Raw genomic sequence first — 20,742 nt, 5'->3', positions numbered from 1 at the left:
GGCGCTCGGGCTTCACCTCGCCTCACCCGAGTGCCTATTGAAATCACTGATTTTAATGTTTAATCACAGAGGTAATTTGCTCGCCTAGCCTTACCGCTATCTGCATGCTGCACGGTGCCTAACTAATATCTGAGAGGTAAAAGCTACTCTTGAATTTATTAGTATCTACTAGACATGCGTACCACGCCATGCTACGTATCTATTAGTATCAACTTCAACATTTTGCTCACCAGCATTATCGTCAAGATGTGTGAATATATGTTTAATTACATGCTCATCATTTAATTTTCTTCACATCTATGTAATACATCAGTTTCCTTTTCGTGTTCTACATTCTCTTACCTTGCAACTACCTTTCTGTGCTGAAATCCTGAAATTTATGTAGGCTGGTGTTTACGGACTTGTTCATCGTCTTTTTCAAGAGAAAGTGGTCCATCAAAATATTCATGGTCCTCCTGTGTGGCGCCGCCAAATCCTATGCAAGTATGTTTTCATGTGATCTCTTTCTTGTTATGTGACTGTATAATCTTGCAGTTGATCGGCATCAAATCCTATGCAAGAGTGCTCTAGGTGTAGTGTCGTGGTTGATGCTTGTTGTTGTATATGACATTTGAGCTCACACGAAGGACCAGAAGTACGTCGAAACTTCTCATGGAATCGTGTTGATAATAGGAGACATTAAAGTTTGAGATATTCCGGCGTTTCTACTCTCACTCCACCGGTACGATGTGTTGAATCTCGTATTTTGATGATGAAACTACTTGATATATGTTTATGATTTAATCTGCGTTTTGAGTGACGCAGGATGCTTTGATCAGGATGAGACAATTAAAGCAGGAACATCATGTTGTGCCGGAGGAACATGTCAGAAGATTGGACGTCGGGCCGGTGGATCGGTCGACATATCGACAGAAGGCTTCGGGCCGTGGACTCGGGCATCGGGCCAAGAAGAGCGGGTATTGTGCCAAGGATATCGGAGTTGCGGAGTCAACAGGCCGATTGGGCAATAGGCTGCAGGAAAGGACGATGCGCCGAAGAATCGGACGAAGCGTCGAGGGACCAATGACATGCCGGACAACTTGGTTAATTGCTTAGGATTAATTGTCTCGATCGAAGTTTTGCTTTAATTGTGCAGGATTAACTATGATAACGATGAAGACATAAAGTGAAACAAAGTGTCAGAGTCAAGCGCGAAGGATTTGTTGCAAGTTCGAGAGTTCGACGGAAGTCCGAAGGTTCATCGGGAATGCTACCGGAACTAGCCGAGAATGAGTTGGGAGTTTGCCGAAGGATTTTCGGAAGCTCGCCGAAAGGTTCGTTGGAAGTTCGCGGAGCTCGCCGAGAAAGATCGAAGCTTGCCGAAGAAGCTCGTTGGAACTCGCTAAGATCAAATCGTGAAGTCTAGGAGCTTGCCGGGAGTCCGCAGAATGGTTTCCGAGAGTTCATCGGAAGACCGCCGGAAGTTTGTCGGAAGCTCGCCAGAAGAAGTCTTGACTTGCGGACTTTGTAATAGCTTAGAAAATGTCTTTAAAATCATAGTTAGCACGTTAATTAGGGTTAGGATTAGGTGTTAATCCTATAACCCAAGTAGGGGCCAATTAGGCCCAAGTTCGGACTGGTTTGGGCCAAGTTTGGAGCCAAACCAAGTGAGCTGAAATAGTGAAAGAGGTGGCACCGCCAGGGTCAGAGGTGGCACCGCCCAGGAGAGGTTCTCCCAACGAAGCTGGGAGGTGCAACCGCCCCAGCCAGGAGGTGCAACCGCCCAGGCTCAGTCTCCGAGCGAGACTGGGCGGTGCAACCTCTTCTGTCAAGAGGTAGCACCGCCAGAGCTCAAGTTTCGAGCTCTGCCAGGCGGTGCAACCTCTCCAGTCAGGCGGTGCAACCGCTTGAGCTCGGTCTTCGAGCTCTGGCAGAGAGGTGCAACCGCCCCTGACAGAGGTGGCACTGCCCAGAGGCTCAGTCTTCGAGCTCTGCCAGGCGGTGCAACCTCTCCAGTCAGGAGGTGCAACCGCCTGATCCCGGAATTCCGGGATTTGATCGTTTTGAGCTCCAAATTTGAACTGGGTTGGGGCCTATAAATACCCCACCCATTCAGCACTGAAAGCATAGAACACACACTCGAAATCTTGCTATCTTTCTGTGTTTCTTAGAGCTCAAAACTGCTAGTTCTCCTCTTTCTATTCTTCAAGTTTGAGTTGTAAAGAGAGGAGAGAAAACTTCTGTAAGGGTTGTCTCCTAAGCCCGTCAAAAGGAGTGAATCTGTAAGAGGGTAGTTGGCCTTCGCCTATTGAAGGAAGGCTTCTAGTTGACGTCGGTGACCTCGTCGGTGGAGGAAGCCAAAAGTGGAGTAGGTCAAGACTGACCGAACCACTCTAAATCTCTGGTTTGCTTTCATTTTGAGAACTTTATCATTACTGCAAACCTCCTACATAGCTACTGCTCTCTGCGCTTTTACGAACAAGTTTCTAAGTTTTGTTCTTTTCAAATCTGCATTCAGACGTAAATCGGTGTTTTCGTACGATCTCTACATTGCGGTTTACACTTACGTTTTGATTCTATTTATAACTGTAAACTTTCTTCTGCGCTTTTACGAACGAGTTTCTTTGCAGTTTACGTTTACGTCTTGATTCTGTTTATAACTACAAACTGATTTCTGCGAACGAGTTTCTTTGCAGTTTACGTTTACGTCTTGATTCTGTTTATAACTGCAAACTGATTTCTGCGAACAAGTTTCTTTGCAGTTTATGTTTACGTCTTGATTCTGTTTAGACGTAAAACTGTGTTTTAGACGTAAACTACTTTTAAACGTAAAACTACGTTTAGACGTAAAACTGCGTTTAGATGCAAACTGCGTTTAGACGTAAAACTACGTTTAGACGTAAAACTGCGTTTAGACGTAAAACTGCGTTTAGACGTAAAACTGCGTTTAGACGTAAAACTACATTTAGACGTAAAACTGTGTTTAGACGTAAAACTGTGTTTTAGACGTAAACTACTTTTAAACGTAAAACTACGTTTAGACGTAAAACTGCGTTTAGACGCAAACTGCGTTTAGACGTAAAACTACGTTTAGACGTAAAACTGCGTTTAGACGCAAACTGCGTTTAGACGTAAAACTACGTTTAGACGTAAAACTGTGTTTAGACGTAAAACTGCGTTTAGACGCAAACTGCACTGCGCTTAGACGCAATCTGATTTTAGACGTAAACTGCGCTTAGACGCAAACTGCGCTTAAACGCAATCTGCGCTTAGACGCAAACTGCGCTTAGACGCAATCTGAGTTTAGACGTAAACTGCGCTTAGACGCAAACTGCGCTTAAACGCAATCTGAGCTTAGACGCAAACTGCGCTTAGATGCAAACTGCGCTTAGACGCAATCTGCATTTAGACGCAAACTGCAAACTGCGTAAATTGCGCTTAGACGCAAACTGTGTTTAGACATAAACTGCACTTAATCATAAGTAATCTTAGAATTGGCTTTTGCATCAAAATAGTTTTTTATCGAACGAACGCAGCTTTCGTTTTTAATCGCTGAAAGATTTCTGCTGCACTAATTCGCCCCCCCCCCCCCTCTTAGTGCTCTCGATCCTAACACGGTGGTGCATACAAATGAGGAACCGAGTTCACAGAAAAGTCTAATTAGGCTCCTGGTCTCCTTAGCGATCAAAATTCGATGGATCTGTCATCCTCAAATGTGATCGGGGCACATTGGGTATGAACTCCGATTTATGTCTTCTAATTGTGGTGGACACTGTCCCATGCATCGTAGAGCCCGCTTGACATCTAAAAACTCTCTACCAAGAAGAGCAGCAGCAGCAGCCGAACGGTAGACCGGTAGGTAGGTGCAAGGGAGCATGTTTTGTAATCTGATACTCTTGTTGTTGTTTATGTAAAATTGAAATAGCCAAAGGCAATTTGGCTGCTTTGGCTGTGTGTTATTACAGCCTCGTTTGACGTTCCGAGAAATGTAGAAAGATAATAATTTGGTCGATTCCAAATACTTTGAACTTTGTGATTTTGTTATTATTGTTTAATATTTTTTGACCAATTGGAGATTTGTGGTTGATTGTGTATAATTTAGTCGATTCCAAATACTTGCAACTTTACAATTTTGTTATTATTATTATTTTATTTAATTTAGCTCGTTCTCGCAATTGGAAATTTGTGGTTGATTGTGCATTTTTACGGAAGAAGGAACCCACCACACCACAGTAGTCATTCAACTTGCGATGGCAGTGCTGCAAGGAATTTGGAGAAGATGATGCTTAAACAGAGAGGTCAAACGAACACGTGAAGCATGGAATGTGTATATAATAAAACATCCGTCGAGAAACGAAGGTGAGATCCGAAGGAGAACTGTTTCACGCCGCCCTCTTGTCCCGACGTGAAAACGACTGGCAACAAAAAACCAAAAACAAAAAGGTCACCAAATTATTTGCGGTGTGGTTACCACACATACGTTGGCTTCAAAGTGCTCCCAAAAAAACAAAATAATCCAAAACTATTTCGAATTTTAGTTTCTTATGCTCAACTATAGTTCTCGGAACCGGAAAATAAAAACAAGGTTACGGGCACTCTCGGTGCGTTTACCCCGCATCAGTCCGGTGTCAAAGGGCCCCCAAAAAAAATAAAACGGTTGCAAATCGTCTAAATTTCACCTTCTTATCCGGACCTTCGGTGAGCAGAACTTGGCGACAAAAACTAAGATACGGACACTTAACGGGACGCTTACCGCAAACCAGTCGGTTCTGAAAGTGTCAACAAAAAAAAGGAAATCGTTCGATATCATCAAAGTTTTTCGTTTCTTATCGTAATCTTGGGTTACTGGAACCTTGCTGATGCACTTAACCATCGTTCGGGACTAAGAATACAAATTTTAAGCGATTTTGCAGGAAAAAAAAAGGGTGCTTTGTTCGATTTGTGGAGTGGTAAGGTTACGAAAGAGTCTTCTTGTCACCGTTGGGGCGAGAATGAAGGTCACATCATTGACAGTCCACGTGTATAGAGTCTGGTCACCAAACCTAAGAATAAGTACTCGAATGTTGGACGATTTCACAAGAAAAAAAATATTTTTAAGGCTCTTTACCCACTAGGTAGAGGAAGGTAAGTTTACCGAAGAGTCTACTATACTGACCTTCTTCTTCTTCCCCGTGTCTCCCGCCCTGCGCGTGCGTTCACCCCTTTCCATCTGAAATTTTATCCTCCTCTCCACCGCATGCATCCGAACGAATTAACTTACTCGCACCGGTAGCAGAATGTTAGATCGATCGAGATACATATCATGATCAGAGATTTTGGAGAAGAAGACCCTCGAACAGAGATCGAAACGAACGTGGCGCGGTGATACGAAGGCAAAAAGAGGAAAGGTCAGGAATGATTTCCGGTGCGTTTACCGGACATCAGTTGGCGTAGAAGTTGCCCCAAAAAAAATTAAAATGATCCAAATCCGTCCGAATTTAAGTTTCTTGTACTTACTCGCGGTGATCAGAACCCGTTGAAAAGGAGAATACAGACACCGTCCGGTGCGCTTACTCCGGCGTCCAAAAAAAAATAAATTCGTTCGATGCCCGGTTTCTTAACCTGACGTCCGGTGAGCGGAACCCGAACAACGAAACGACAGGGACGGACGTTTTCTGGTAGACTTTACCGCACACCAATTGAGTCCAGAAATATTGAAATCGTCCAAATGTCGCCAAACTCTTAGTAGTTTCTTATACTCCTTGCGGTTATCGGAACCCTAAATTGAGGACGGTCGCGTGATGCGTCCGTCCGCATCATCAACCTCACGTTTGTTAAATTATACGTTTCCAATGATTTCTGTAATACACAGCCAAAAAGAATTATTTTGGTTAAATTCCTTAAAAATATATATATTTATATTTTTTTAGAATTATCTTATTTTTAGAAATTTTTTACATCATTTTTTTAACCCAATACCTAAATACTTTCGGCTACTTATTATTTTTCTTCCTCCCTTTTTTTAATTAGTATTATTAAATACCTAAGATGATGATGACACGTCATTACGGTAGCGACCGGCGATATCTCGAGACGAAGCTTCTCATCGTCTTACGAAGGAAACAAAAACGGCGAATACACTTACTTCTCGGAGCGCTTACCGGACACAGCGTGGGTGTCATATTTACGGATTATTCTAGTCCGGAGACGGTTAGCGACAGTCTCGGGTGCGCTTACCGCACTCCGCTAGGCCATCAAAGAGCCTCGAAAACTTCGGAATCGTCCGAATTCGACTTGTTTTAAGATTCTTAGCCCCACGGACAGTCACCGGATTCATAAGAAAGCACACTGGTGGGCCTTGCGGATGGGGCCCGCATGCTTCGTTGGGCCCCGATGGCTCGACGGTACGGTCGAATAATAACATGTACAATGGGATGTCACAACTGTATCGAACTACCAAACGCAAACCGATTCCACCGGAACTCCAAATTCCAAACTGGCTCGGACTCCTCCTGCCTATATATCCAAATCTATCCGCACGACACTCCCCATCCCGCCCGCTCTACTGTATCGGCATGGGGAAGTCAAGGAAGCCGGCATCGCAGTCTCAGGCACGCCGTCAACCGAGCGCCCTCCATGCCCTTCCTCCTCCTCCTCCTCCTCCTCCGTTGCCTTCCATCCTCCTACGCTGCAATCAAGAAAAGAAATGGAAGGCGGTGCTGGGCACGGCGCGCAAGGTTGAGGCTCCTGCTGCGATGGCCACGACGGTGCCGCAGGAGGCTGTGGCGGGGACGAGCATGCCGAAGGTGGAGAAGACGATCAGGATGACGACGAGGTCGAAGGCAGCGGCTCCCGTCGCTTCGACGAGCCACGCCGAGGACGAAAGGTGGCGGCGGTCCAGAGGACAAGCCGAGGAGGAGGAGGAGGAGGAGGAGGAGCGGGCGGCAAAGAGGAGGAAGACGCTGAGGTTTCGGCTCTCTCTCTCTCGGGAGGAGATAATGGCGGATTTCGAAGCGATCACGGGAAAGAAGCTGCCGTCCCGTCCCAAGCGGCATCATCCCAAGGCGGTCCAGGAAAACCTCAGCGTAATTAAGCTTTTTATCTTCCTTGTAGTATTTATTTGATTCTTTCTCATGGGGTTGTTGGGATTTGCAGGTGATGTTTCCCGGTTCGAATATGCCCCAATCCATCAACGCCAATCGCTACAAGCCGAAGAAATCTTCCTGATGATTTGCTTCGGAGTTTGCACGTCCTTCCTCCTCGCGGCCTCCTTCCTCGTGTGCTCAAGTCGTCTTTGGGATAAGGAGATTGATTCCTCACTCTACGTTGTGTAACATAACTAAATCCAAATATTATTATTATTATTTTTCTTAGCCAAAAAAGGAAATAAGAGATAGGCAATGTTGTGTAGATAGATAGATAGGAGGGTTGGTTATTGGCCACGGCTGACCAATTCTTTAGAACCTTTTGTGTGTCGGGCAGGATAAAAGAGGGTGTTGGTTAGATGGAATGAAGTGGTAGATGCAATTAGTGTTGCATATAAGTAAGTTTTGGATCCTTCTCTCTCTATACGTATTCATAAAACAAAAAAACTTCCTGCAAACAGGTTCTGAAATTGACCCTCCTTTTCTTCATACATTATTTTGGTCCACAGAAAGAAAAAACCAAATGCAAGTTTCAATGGGGCATCTTACGATGCAAAAAAATCAATATGTTTGGGTAACAATAACTATGTATTAGTGTTATATAGAGAAAGCCAAAACGATTACCTTTTTTTTCTCGGACTGACTTCCCATGATCGTCTGGAGCCATTTAAATCCTAGTCTTTATCAGGTTGTCTCTCATACCTTCCTAACCTAAACTTTATTGAAATCCTTTCCTTCTTAGCTCATCATCATGTTTCTTCTTCCTTCTCAAGGTAGAATTTACAGGGAGGATAACTTTTGATATCAATCAAAATTTTACTCCATGCTAGCATTTTCTTCTGCGCTACACTGTTCCTTTTGTTACCTTTCTTCCTTCCTTCTCCCTCAATGTGGCTTCAAGACCGCTCCGACATTATATATATATATATATATATATATATATATCGTATGACGTAGACATCAGGCAAGTGATGCCACGGAGATAAAGAGACATGTAGGCTTAAAAAGGACAAGGCGAGTGCGGGTTAGTACGAGACCCACTGTACCGCAAGAGATGGCATACGCCAAGACTAGATCAGCGTCCATTTCTCCTGGTAGTCCACCCTTTGTTGTTCTCTTCCACAAGGAATCTAACTAAGCACGACAGATGAGCTGACGTGTGTGTTGGTGTCCGAGGATGAATTGAAAGCAGTGGAACTCACTCATTCGCAGCAAGCTTCAGTTAGTAAGAGTCATACATACATACATACATACATATATATATACAGATAATATCCACCGTCTTAAAACATTTAACGGAATGCTAACAATGCTCCTTCGATGGTATTGGCCCTCCCAAGTATGCTCATATAGATCCGGAGAGTAAGCTAATAAATGTAAGCATCGAAGCAGCTCTACTTCTCCCCTCCATGTGGAGCAATTATATGTGGGCAACGAACGCGCCACCCTATACTTGCATTTCTTCTCCGTCCAATCATATCCTTACGAAGTGGAACCGGGCACAGTGCACGGGCTCGCAGGAGAAGGAACTATGAGTGGGAGGCGATGATTGGGGGCCTAAGCGGAAAGGGTTTGGATAAGGACAAAGGTGAGGAGGACGAAGAAACGCGGCATGTACATATGGAAAGATAAGATGCAGGGCATGGCTACAACATGGGAACCATTTGAATGACCGGAATGCTGCTACTGCCATTTTTGAGAGCATGTTTGATTTATTTGGCCCTTGTGCCGGCCCCTCAGACTTTGGCTTCCCACGGTTCACGAGCAAAGAGAAAAAACTTTTGAAGTGTTGTACAGTACGAACGAGATGGATGGAACGATTCTTGTCCTCCGCTATTGGCCACTATGGAGAGGGAGAGGGAGAGGGAGAGGGAGAGGGGGGGACGAGAGAGAGAGAGAGAGAGAGAGAGAGAGAGAGAGAGAGAGAGACTTTCTTTGTGCGGGCGGCAAAAGAGTACACGGTTAAGCCAAGAAAAGGACACCTCGCTTTAGTGCTGAGAGAGAGAGAGAGATGAATAGTCAAAGTCAGGGTGGATTGAGAGGGAAGGGTTGCAGAGGGGTGAGGATAGGCAGGGCTAATAGAGCGAAATAATTGTCCCTATTGCTTTACAGGATGAGGACACGCGTACGATCAAAAGGAGATACAATGTACTTAACTGAATGTACTGTTCAATTTAATAGACAAAAGATACAAAAACCAAATTTTCTTTTAGGATCACATCATCCCTTAAGGGCTTAGATCCAAACCCTAACCCTAACCCTAACCCTGAATTCAGACTATCGACATAAGTTGGTACCGTCAATCAAAATGAAAATGAAAATGAAAATGAAAATGAAGCCAACCAACTTGTTGCACTCGGACGAGACACATGGTTCGTTTTTCGTTATCCAACTCCTAAACCCCAATCCATCTAATCCAACACTTGTTTCAGCGATTGCGCCTTTGATAGATTGAGTATAATGTGGTAAAAAGTCTGTTTCCTCCCATCTTTCAACTCATCCAACATGTTGGGTGCTAGCTGCTCTCTCACTTTATCCGCTCACTCTCATGTTCTCTTCTTTGATGAATAGTGAGTGATAGGACACCTTCTCATTCCTAATAACTGCCAACCAAGCACTTCCTTCTTTCTCAAGCACCCTACACTCTTCTCGTCGTCTCCCATCTCATCTCCGGTTCTCCTTCCTTCCCCCATATTCCCATCTTCCCCGCTCGATTCCATCCTCCTCTTATCCATTCCTTTCTGTTAGCTCCTCCTACTTGTACATAGCTAGCTCTTAAGCTCAGACAGAGAATCTATTCGAGGTGAAACGTTCCGCGTCCAGTTCCTGAGCTCCATCAAGCAAAGGCCTCATACTGTAGTAATACTCCCCCCCCCCCTCCCCCATTTCTACCACGTAAGGTAGAAGGTTTGGTGCAGTTCATAGATTTCCTCTACCTCTCAACAAATATCTCTTCTTCCCCGTCCTAGCAGACCAGAAAAATGCTTCCGATCCGTGACCCCGAGTACATCTTTGACCAGTCTTTGAACGAGCAACTTGAGTTCAACCCTCCTCATCTTCTTCTTCCCAACAGCTCCTGCTTCCCCTCCTCCACTCCGACAATCTTTTGTCCCGATGCCTTTCGTGATCTCTTCTTAGCCTCCTCCAATATCGGCATCGCGAATGCGGCTCCAACATCTACTCGGCCAAGCCTTCCTCTCGGTGATTCAGCCACATCGGTGGAGAGGCAGGAAGGCGACGACAGTTGTAGCCGTAAAAGGTCTCTGAGGAAATGCAGGCACAGCAAGATAGTTACCGCAAATGGGCCGAGGGATCGAAGGATGAGGCTCTCCATCGATGTGGCACGGAGCTTTTTCCGACTACAGGACACGCTCGGCTTCGACAAGGCCAGCAAGACAGTGCAATGGCTGCTCACCGTGTCCAAAGCTGCCATCGAAGAGCTCGGCACCCTTTCCTCAGCCGAACATAGCGGTTGCAGCAACCGAAGCCCGAAAAGTGAATCATCCGCTTTGGTATGCCAGGATTCGTCCGCTATTTCTAGTTCCAAGAACAAGTCCTCCACCGTGACCGCTGCAGCCAGGGAAGTAAAGAAGAGCAAAGCCAGAAAAGGAGGTGTTAAGCCGACGAGGAAGGTGGAGTACCACTCAGCGCTTGCGAGGGAGTCGAGGGCCAAGGCAAGGGCGAGAGCAAAAGAGAGGACGAGGGAGAAGCAAAGGATGACTTCCTTGGATATCATCAAGGAAGAAACAAGCTTGAACAATATGAACTCATTGATGGAGTTTGCAAATATAGAGGAAGACGAATCTTGCGCACCGAACTGGTGCTTGAACGTAGCCAGCGACACAGCGGCAGCCTATGAAGTCCCAATGATAGGTGGACCAGTGCTGATTCCGGTCTTTGAGAATAGCCAGTATACCACGGCAATCAATCACGCAGGTGGCATCTTCGAAGAACAGTGGGACGTGGACGCACTTTCCTTGTACTCGACATCGCTGGTGGCCTCGGACAGCTATCCGAATCTGTAATAACGCAAACCCCTTAATTATCATTGTAGTTCTGTTTCGTCTTCTTTGCTAGTTTGATCTGTGTGGTGTTCCTTTTTTCGTTAATTTCGAACTGCTTTTCTATAGTAGGGACATGTTTCTACTACAACTAATATTCAGTTATCTCCCTGTAACCACACACTCATGCCTTCAACTACATATGACTAGTAGAATGAACCGCTTCCATATGACTCAATCTTTGCTTGCTGAATTATCCCTTTCTTTTTCTTTTGCCGGACACTCTCATAGGTTACCTTTGCTTAAGACTTTTTTTGGTAAATTGTGCTTCTAAGCATATGGCAAAAAAAAAAAAAAAATCATAATAGTCTGTAGTTAGCAAGCTATTAGTGGTCTTTCACTATCATTAAGAATGAAGCACCATGTCTTTTTGTTATATCATCCGGTCTCATACCACCGTGAATAGGCCTGGATTATTTACTTGGAACCTCTCATTCTTTCTGAACTCTCACAGTGAGATATCTTTGATCTAACAACAACCATCATTCTGTTAGTGGGCAAACACATGAATCCAAATGCTGTTAAAATCACGATATCGGTTTCTTATGTCCTTTGTTTCTCTAGCACAATACTGTGTCTCCAATTGTATGTATGACCACCAATCATTCGTCCAGCCACCATTCCCAGAACAGAAAAGAAGACCATATACTCGATCACGTTTCCAATGTCAATCCAAAAGATGGAAGCTTATTTTTCTGTATCTTCAATCATATCTTCTTTTTTTTTTTGGGTGACTACTACTAGGACTTTTGTAACTCACTCAATCATAGTTAACAGATATGGAAGTTGGTTCTTACTGATTCAAATTTCTTTAATTTGCTTTGCAATATAGCACCTAACATCTGCCACCAAATTCATGTCACCGTGTGTGGATATATCACAAGTCGTGTGCTCCAATTTGATAGTTATCTTTTCTGGTGTGATAATTAACTGTGTAAGATACTTCAAAAAGAGGAGATATGACAGAAATCATTTATTCTTACCTCAATATCTCCTGACGACTTTGTGGTTGAGGTTTCCGTCAACTACTCTCTAGTTTGGGTGGCATCTTAATCGAGGATATTGTCCCTAGGCTTGCCTAATGAAATAAAAACAGATATGACAAAGTTAAAGAGAATTTATTTGGAAATCATTACCAAAATATGTAATAAACTTGATGATGGAATAATAAAAGAACATGGGAGAATGTGAGGCAGATGGAGAAAGCGCGAATTGTATGAAACCAACTGCGAAAACCAACTACTCTCGACTCTGCACCTAAACACCACAAGCACATAAACATTCTACATCCATAGTATACTTCAAATTAACTTTTTGGTACCTTAAGGGTGAAAGGTACAGCATACCTTACTAGGGAATTCATGTTGCCACTTTCCAACTCCAAATTCTGCAGGGACAAGCTGCTTTCTTGAAGATGAGGCATCTAAAACTTGTGTATCAGACCTTGAGGTGAAAATCGAGGTGGTGATTTTCAAGCCAGGAATTTAAGATACTAACGAGAAATATACGTAAACATACATACATTCGAAGTAAATCTTGAAGAAGAAACATAAGATATCTTTGATACTGTAGGGTTATAAGAATAAAGTACCAAGTCTACAGTTTTTGTTTTTCTGGACCATCTCAAATGTGTTTCTTTAGGTGATTGCCAGTTTGTCTATGTCCTGATATTGATACATTTACAAAACAATGGTCATGAGAAGTTTGGAGTATAACTTGTATGATCAGGCTTGTGTGAGAAATTAGTTTCTAATCTTGTACATTATATGAACAGGTTTTAAACTTAGATTCATTATTTCTGGAGGCTCAATTTTTATGCAACTCACTCTTCTACCATTTAAATCTTTCTCTTCTATCATCTAAATCTTTATCTACGAAAATTTTCTAACATGTGCCTTCATATTTTCTTCTTCATCATATGCATGCCTCTTAATATTTTACTCTTGTCCAAGCCTTTCATAAGATTTATTTCCTACGAGACATACTGCCTCGATCTTCATCTGCTAGCAGGACTGGGTTGTGCAGGTTTTTATTTGTGCATCATCAATTTGTATCACACATGAACTACGACAGCTAAGCTAGACTTTTGACTTTGTCGATGAATATCCCAGACACGCACAATATATGATTTCCCATGGTAAGACGCAATGTCAATGTCTCATAATTTGCTCGAAAGAAACATCATGATGCTGTTTTGAAGTTTTTACATATAAGGGGCAGGAATAAGTGTCCAGAACTTGCATACAAGTATGCTTTGGTTTTCAGCTATCCCATTTTATAGCATCAAATTAATGCAACTCATGTGGGAACATCAAATTGCAGTTGAAAGAAAGTAAATGTTGTGGATTTAGAATCGTTAATTTATTTGCATAGACAAGAGACATTCATCCACAGTTTAGTCTCCGACCTTTTAGACCAGACTACTGTTACCTTTTCCTTTTCATATTTTTCAAGTTGCATATTGTTACTGCAACCTCTTTTCACAAGATGTTTTGGTCATAGCTGTTGGAGGCTATGAAGATGGTTAAGCATGGACATTAACTGCTCTAGCTAACACCAGGAGTTGATGACTACTAGTAATATCTCATCTTCTCTTTGTCAAAACTACGTTTTGCACAATGCCAACAACATATCTTTAAACGGTAGATACGGGAAGTATGTAATTTACACCTAGTCTTCCATCCAACTTTGTTCCTTTTTGTACACCAACACCAACATCAACTTCAATTTCTTTTTTTATGTGACAGAAAAAAAAAGGTCAAACATGCGATTCTCACATCATGTCATAGTTCTTATGATAAAAAGATGTAATTTATGTCACCGTCCACCATTTAGGAACTTGAAAATTCTTTCTCATTTGCTATTGTATTTCCATAATGTGGCTGAAACCCAATTTTACAAGCTTCTTCTAAGAAGCTTGAAATTTGAGTAGTATAGGTTCACAAAAACGTGCATGGTACAAGTGCTAGAATTTTCTCATGCAAATATTTTAGCAACAACTCGAATTCCTTTACACTGATAGCTAATCCGGTGAGGTAAAAAGAGATTTCTAGTTTGCTCTAAATGTAATATAATATGTTTTTTTTTATTAGAATTTCAGGCCGTGGAGGAAAAAGCTTCTCCTATTAATAGCACTTCTAGCTAGAAATGGTATCCTGAGCAGCGTTATGACATCTATCATTTCGTCCGAACAAAATCGGTCATGTGTCTGTTCCCCTTGGATGCAACTATTTAAATCTGAGCTTTAGCTCCTTTGCTTCTAATATTTAACAGAGTGTCTTCATTAGGCTGCCCAAATAGTTAGTTCTTTAACTAAGAAAAAAGCATATCACTCTGGTCCATTTTATGAAGACAGTGACATGCTTCCCTTTGGTCCATTTTCAATGGGAGGCATAAAAGAGCATTGAGTTTTTAGTATCACCCAAATCCAAATTTCCTTAACATACAGTGTGGCGCGGGTCCATGCACCATATAAAAAGCTGATGTCTTTTTTGCTTTGCTAAGTTGACCTAATTCTATATTGATCATCAGTCATCTAAATCATCACTTGCTCTTCATGTAACCACCAATGTGGATTCAATAAAGAACCGTCAATATAATGCCCCCAGACTGAGATTAGAGTTTGAGGTGATTTGAAAAACTTTTCAATCTGTTTTGGATGACCCTACCGGACCAATTTCGTAGTGAGCAATAAAGAGAATTATCCCATCCATGTAAACAAGCAAAGAGAGAAAAGAACTATCACGGAAAAAGGAAGATAGCAGAAGATTCGAGTAGTTATGTAGTAAAAAAAATCTGAGCACTGTCTTAAGCCATGGAAAAGAGAATAAAAACCTGCAGTTTCTACGAGAATGCAAATCTTAATCTAGTTTTGTTTTCTGAAAACAGAAACAAAAATACGCACGATCCAGAAATAATAGCACGTATAAAGAAGACATAGATCATTAGGATACATACCATCAGTCCATCAGCAATGGTCGGCGAATTCTACCAACTCCCAGCAGCCCTTTTCCCACCCCATCAAGTTCTTCAAGGCAAAATTTGTCATTTCAACGCCTCCACAGATCAAGGCAAAATGAAGAAGCAGGAGAAACTGCCTAGCTGGATGTGTAATGGTTCGCAGCTTTATCAGTCTTGTTTGACAATAAAGCAACCCATTATTGTCTGTAAAAGAGCACAATTTGCTTCAAAACTCGAAGAAATACAAAAAGATGGTTGTCAGCTAGTCGTGTGATACTTGTAGTGGAATGGGGGGATTCATAGGCCGGAAATTTCATCTGCTGCTATCTATAAACGTTGTTATCAGACGCCTCTACTTAGGCTGACTAAATCATACCCAGAAATTGCTAAAATTGGTATGATCTCTCATAGACTTCGTTGCGGTGGGACGTCCATGCTCACGAGCCTCAGTCATCAAGTTTGTGACATGACATTGGACTTCAGTCCAACTGAAGTACGCTGCTTCTTATTAGCACATGAAGCAGATATTTTTAATCGAAGCTTTACGACCGAAAAGAGAACCACAGACGACAACAACTACTGAAGAGGCTAGTTTACATTCATTGAACAAGAAGAGTAAAAAAAAGAGAACATGTCACAGTGATTTTGCTGTAGATAAATATATCGGTCGCCGTCCTTCTGGATTTGGACAGCGTACCAACGAGCAACAACGGATATCTTTCTTGGCAGAGAAGGCGGTGGCCGGTAGCTCGAGGCCCGATGCACAGCGCTACAGTTTGGGAACGCACGAATCCAGGCGTCGTCATCGCCCGAAACGGCGCTGTCAGTCCTATACGTCCGGTGCAGGAACACCCATTTTCCTCCGTGCGCGCGTGTCGTCGTAACAGTGAACTACCAGACGCACCAAAAAGACTGCACCCTAACCATAGTATAGTAGGCCTTCGATTCGGAAATTTTTTTCTATCTTTTTAAGCAAAGCCCGTACTCGTACTCCTTTGGGTTCCGTATGTATGAATTTGATTTGCTGAGTTTTAATTGAAAATCACATCATAACCTACTCAACCCGATACCACCCCGTGGCTTTCGTCACTAACTCATTTATGAATGTTCAAATGACCACACCATGGCCGTTTATTCAAAGCAAGGCTCGTCTGTCTATACATATTAATTCAACTAGAAACCTTTAGAAACACAAAAGTGGCAAGTTTCTCGAGGCCAATCACTATAGCCGTTTAACATCCCAAACCATATCACCACAATCCAATGTAGACATTCGAATATGTTCTTTCATAGGCCATTTTATGTTTTACACGCATGCAACTCGAGTTCTCAATAAGGTAAAAATAAATGGTGGAAAAAAAACCTTTAAAAAAAGAAACAACCTTGAAACGCCATTACAATGAACCACTCTTAAGAGAAAATAATTGAAGATACTGGTACAACTGGCTAATCACCGTATAAGAATGAAAATATTAATTTCAGAACGAGACACTAATCATGCTAAACTCTAAAATATTCCTCTTTCTTTGATCAATACGAATGAAACTAAAAGATCTTTGTAAAAAATTAAAATTAAAATTAAAATCATTGCTGCCTCTTATTTATGCTCAACATAAAAATAGTTGTATGTAAAAAAGGATGATTTCAAATAGTACTTTCAATGTAATAAAATAGCCGAATTATCTCAATCAAACTTACTATAAGTCTAAAAATATGATATTGTAAGCAATAACATTTAACAAGGCAGATATGATGTCATTTGCAAGGTTTTTTTATAGTGTTTATAGTATTTGACAGTATCTCAATAAAATATTATAAATACTATTAAAAAATATTATAAATGAGTTAAATGAAAACAATGTAACAATTGAAAACTGGTAAAAAAAAATGAAGGAAATAATTTAGCAAAGAAACTTTTGAGGGGTATGTTAAATTAGAGATATTGCTTGGAAAAAAAAAGTACCTTTTAAAAAAATCTAAAACATGAATTTTTTTTTTTAAATCATTCTTTGAAAAAAAAAGAGAGAGAAGATACTATCATTGTGGCACATGTAGAAGGTGTTTTAAATTATAATGAAACATCGTATACAGTTAAAGTCATCTCTTAAATATATTTGAATCTAATAATTGTCAGCTAATCTAGTTAATAAAGATCATGATAGACAGATCCTGATTTCGAATGCTGCCTTCTTCTTTTTAATTATAGTAAGAATGATCCAATAGCTGACAACCATTCCAAGATTTCATTATCATTGCCTCATAAAATGACTTCAATGTTAGTTTTTAATCTCTATAAATTTGATCTCAGTTTTAATAAATGAAAACCTGAAGTATAATTTAAAGTTTCAGTCCGACACTAACTTCGCCGAACAATTGAACCGGTACAGCACCAAAAGATTGTTTAATATTAATCCAAAAGGAGTAATTTCGGTTCAAGAATTGGCCTCTCAACGAACTAAACTGAACCAAATACATCAACTAGAACCAACAACGATGGCTGCATCACTACGCCTTGATCACACTACAGAAACCTAATTTAAATAAACATAGCAGGATATTTTATGGAAGTATGGGTGTGCAAACAAAATGAGGTCCGGATAGGATATCATGTATCTTAAAGATTCCGCTAACTTATTTTATTAATTAGATGAATCGTGATTTTACATCCAAATGTGTTCGTTTCCAGATCTTCCAAAACACACTTGAAAGAAATATAACTCCTAAATGTTTTGTCAAACATTTGCTTCTCATGATAAATCTAATCCCTCTACAGATGGTGCACACATCGTCATGATCAACATGGAGAGGTACAAATGTACATTCCCCGGAATGGTCACTCCGACAATAAGGGCGCGAACATAACATAAGCGCCCTTATCTCTAATGACCAAAGGAGACAACAAACAATGTATGGAGGGACAAATGTCACATAACATAAGCGCAGAAAAAGTAAACTGGGAAGGATATTGGATGTATTACCGAAATAAGTGTGCCAGCATGATTCCCGTCATCGATGTGAAAAGCGAAATGTGAATTGCCGACACTATGTCGATCTCTGGTCAACCGTGATGCCACCTCTTGTTCCGCTCCAACCTTGATCAAGATCATGTGTTTATCTCGTATTGAAATTAAATCGCATTTGTTCATCCAGAATAAATTTCCTGGTCTGACACACAAATAGGGTTAACAACAACAGGATCTCGGGACTCACTCTGCTCGGGCAATTTCCTCAGAGCTCCATCAACAGACAGATTGTCTGCGTCGAAGAAAGGTGAAATCGAGAGGGAAACGTGGAAGATGACGTGGGTGTCGGGTGACTGGAAGAGTTCCTCCGGGGCGGGGCGCGATCGATAGACTCGGTTTGGTGAGAACAAGAGACCATAATGGGGATCAACCAAGAAGTCTTTAGGGTTTGGACTAGCTATGAGACGAAGGCCTTAGGCGATAGGAGGAATTCGTCCAGAATGCGATCGATAGACTCGGTATGACTTGTATGGGTCCAGGAAAAGATGAGATCATGAAGGGAACCTCGAACCTGCACCAGATTGTGGATCAGCTAAGAACGAGTTAGGGTTTGGTCCTGGCAGATGACAAAGACGTCGGGCGATTGGAGGAGGTCCTGCAGGGCGGGGCGCGTTGAACTTCTCTGCGTCCAAGAAAACATGACGTCAAGAAGGGAACATCGACACCCCACCAGATCGGGACCGGCCACCACGAATGAGTTAGCGTTTGGACCTGGCAGATGAGGAAGATGTCGGACAGAAGGAGGAAGCAGGCGAGGCGCCTGCCTGCGAGAGATCTCTTAGCAGAGGGTTCCGAGATCGACGGAGAGGGAGGAGGATGGCGGCGATAGGTCAGGGAAGAGGGAGAGCTGGCGAATGAGGGCAGGAGGCGGTTTCGCACCACCATCTTTGTTGCGTAAAACGTCTCTCTCCTCGGTTTGGTATTTATACGCAGGGATTCTGCGAATGATGGCACGACGATTTGGGCTCTAATTCTGTTACGCTGGAAGCGGGAACGAAATCATGGATTCGGATCTTTTCGTTCCATGGATCCGATTTCGTGGATGAACTCCAAATTTACGTGGGTCATAAATCACGATCCGGCCCAACCCGGTGGATCGCCCAAGTCGTGGCCCGTTAATTTGATGGGGGCAGACTCGAATGCTTTCACTCTCCATCAGAAAACCAATTTCTCTTTTTTATCTACACTTGCAAAAATATCCATTTAAGAAAAGGCTGTGTAGAATTTTATGATAATCTTCAAGTCATAATAACATAAACTTATAGTGTTATCACACCTCACCTGCAAATAAATTAAGTGAACTTTACTACTTACTGATATAAGAGGGTCTTAACATGTGGATGATCCAACATCGCGTCATGCCAGATTGGATACACTATTAGCCTGACATGCGATCGGGCATTATTATGTGCAGCATCAACTCGATGTCACCTTGGGTACCCATAATGGTCATTTACACTCACTCATCGCTACAAAGCCCACCACATGGAAGATATCAAGTGATTCTAGTATGGGGAGTCTTTGTCTTTGTCAACTTTAGTCCTGACCCCATGGATTATGATAGACTGAGATGCCGGACTCGAACTGACTTGGAATCTTCTTGCATGTCGGACAGGAAATTTAGTGATGAGAGAGAGAGAGGGCAAAGTGACAAAAGCACAGCAGAGAGTTCCTTCAACAATGTAGGCTCTCTTTTGACAGACAGACAGCAGCAGCAAGCAAGCTTGCCAAAATGTGTGAACCATGGAACGAGACCGGATTCCGTGTGTCTTCAGGTTGCTCCCTGCTCTTTCTGCCTTTGCCTTACTAGGCTTTCTGAATCTGGCATCTCCATGTAACTACAAGGGGGGAAGAACATTGCCCAATACCTACCATCAACACTTGCAATGCTAGAGAGGCATGGTATGATAGGTATGTTAAAGCGGCTTTTCTATGGGTCGATGGCGAGCTGAGGGAGACAAAAGGCATTAGGTTCTCCTTCTTTCCTCTCCTTTTTGCCTTCGGCTCTACGGTGAGCTCTGCCTCTGCTGTTACCACTTGTATTTCATGATGATGTATGTTGCGCTAGTGGGAGCTTAGATTCCCGCCATCTCATGTTCTTCTTCCGCAATCCCTACTGTTACATTTAGGTCAGCATCCGAAGGTGCCGGCAGCTGCTACCTTCCCCAGGTATACCAAACACAGAAATCGCTTTGGCTTTAAGCAAGATCTCTAACGTTGCCTGGCTACTGTTTTCCCCTTTCCTTTTTCTCATGGTATTAAGCCTGTTCATGTTGCCGATCCATCGACAACTGTAAAACGAGAAAAATAAGCCGATCCCAGTTGAAGAGCAGTAAGAAACTGTGATCCCGAAGCTGATGGGATTTGCAGAGGGGAAGCAACACCCAGAAAAGAACATATAACACAATCCCTCCGAATCCATCTCTTTTGACTGAAATAAGATGCCTTTACGTCGACCGTCGAAAACACATGCACGTCTTGACACCTCTCACCACGGTTGTGTGCGCACATCTCAAAGCATCCATGGTCTTCCATAGCATGATACCGATATGTTTCCCAGATCAAACGAGAACAACATCAACAACACCCCGATCA

General features: G+C 42.4%; 2 protein-coding genes across 2 annotated transcripts; both read left to right on the top strand.

Moving 5' to 3' along the window:
- Positions 1-6,533: 6,533 nt before the first annotated feature.
- LOC135605091 (uncharacterized) lies at positions 6,534-7,214 on the top strand. The gene is made up of 2 exons (XM_065094783.1): positions 6,534-7,043; positions 7,114-7,214. Exons 1-2 carry the CDS (start codon positions 6,534-6,536, stop codon positions 7,183-7,185), a joined length of 582 nt encoding a protein of 193 aa, XP_064950855.1. The 3' UTR covers positions 7,186-7,214.
- A 2,192-nt stretch (positions 7,215-9,406) lies between these two features.
- Positions 9,407-11,212, top strand: LOC135605090 (transcription factor TB1-like). The gene has a single exon (XM_065094782.1). The coding sequence runs from the start codon at positions 10,085-10,087 to the stop codon at positions 11,126-11,128; it is 1,044 nt and encodes a 347-aa protein (XP_064950854.1). The 5' UTR covers positions 9,407-10,084; the 3' UTR covers positions 11,129-11,212.
- Positions 11,213-20,742: the final 9,530 nt, after the last annotated feature.

This window comes from Musa acuminata, chromosome BXJ2-2 (assembly GCF_036884655.1).
Source record: "Musa acuminata AAA Group cultivar baxijiao chromosome BXJ2-2, Cavendish_Baxijiao_AAA, whole genome shotgun sequence".
In the NCBI taxonomy this organism is placed as follows: domain Eukaryota; kingdom Viridiplantae; phylum Streptophyta; class Magnoliopsida; order Zingiberales; family Musaceae; genus Musa; species Musa acuminata.
Note: the sequence above shows the minus strand (reverse complement) of the source record. Positions and strands in the feature narration are given on the sequence as shown.

Bases quoted from the DNA above. Each gene is read 5' to 3' on its own strand.
- LOC135605090 (XM_065094782.1), top strand. From the start codon at position 10,085: ATGCTTCCGATCCGTGACCCCGAGTACATCTTTGACCAGTCTTTGAAC.
- LOC135605091 (XM_065094783.1), top strand. From the start codon at position 6,534: ATGGGGAAGTCAAGGAAGCCGGCATCGCAGTCTCAGGCACGCCGTCAA. The intron at 7,044-7,113 runs GTAATTAAGCTT...TGGGATTTGCAG, and splicing joins CGGTCCAGGAAAACCTCAGC to GTGATGTTTCCCGGTTCGAA.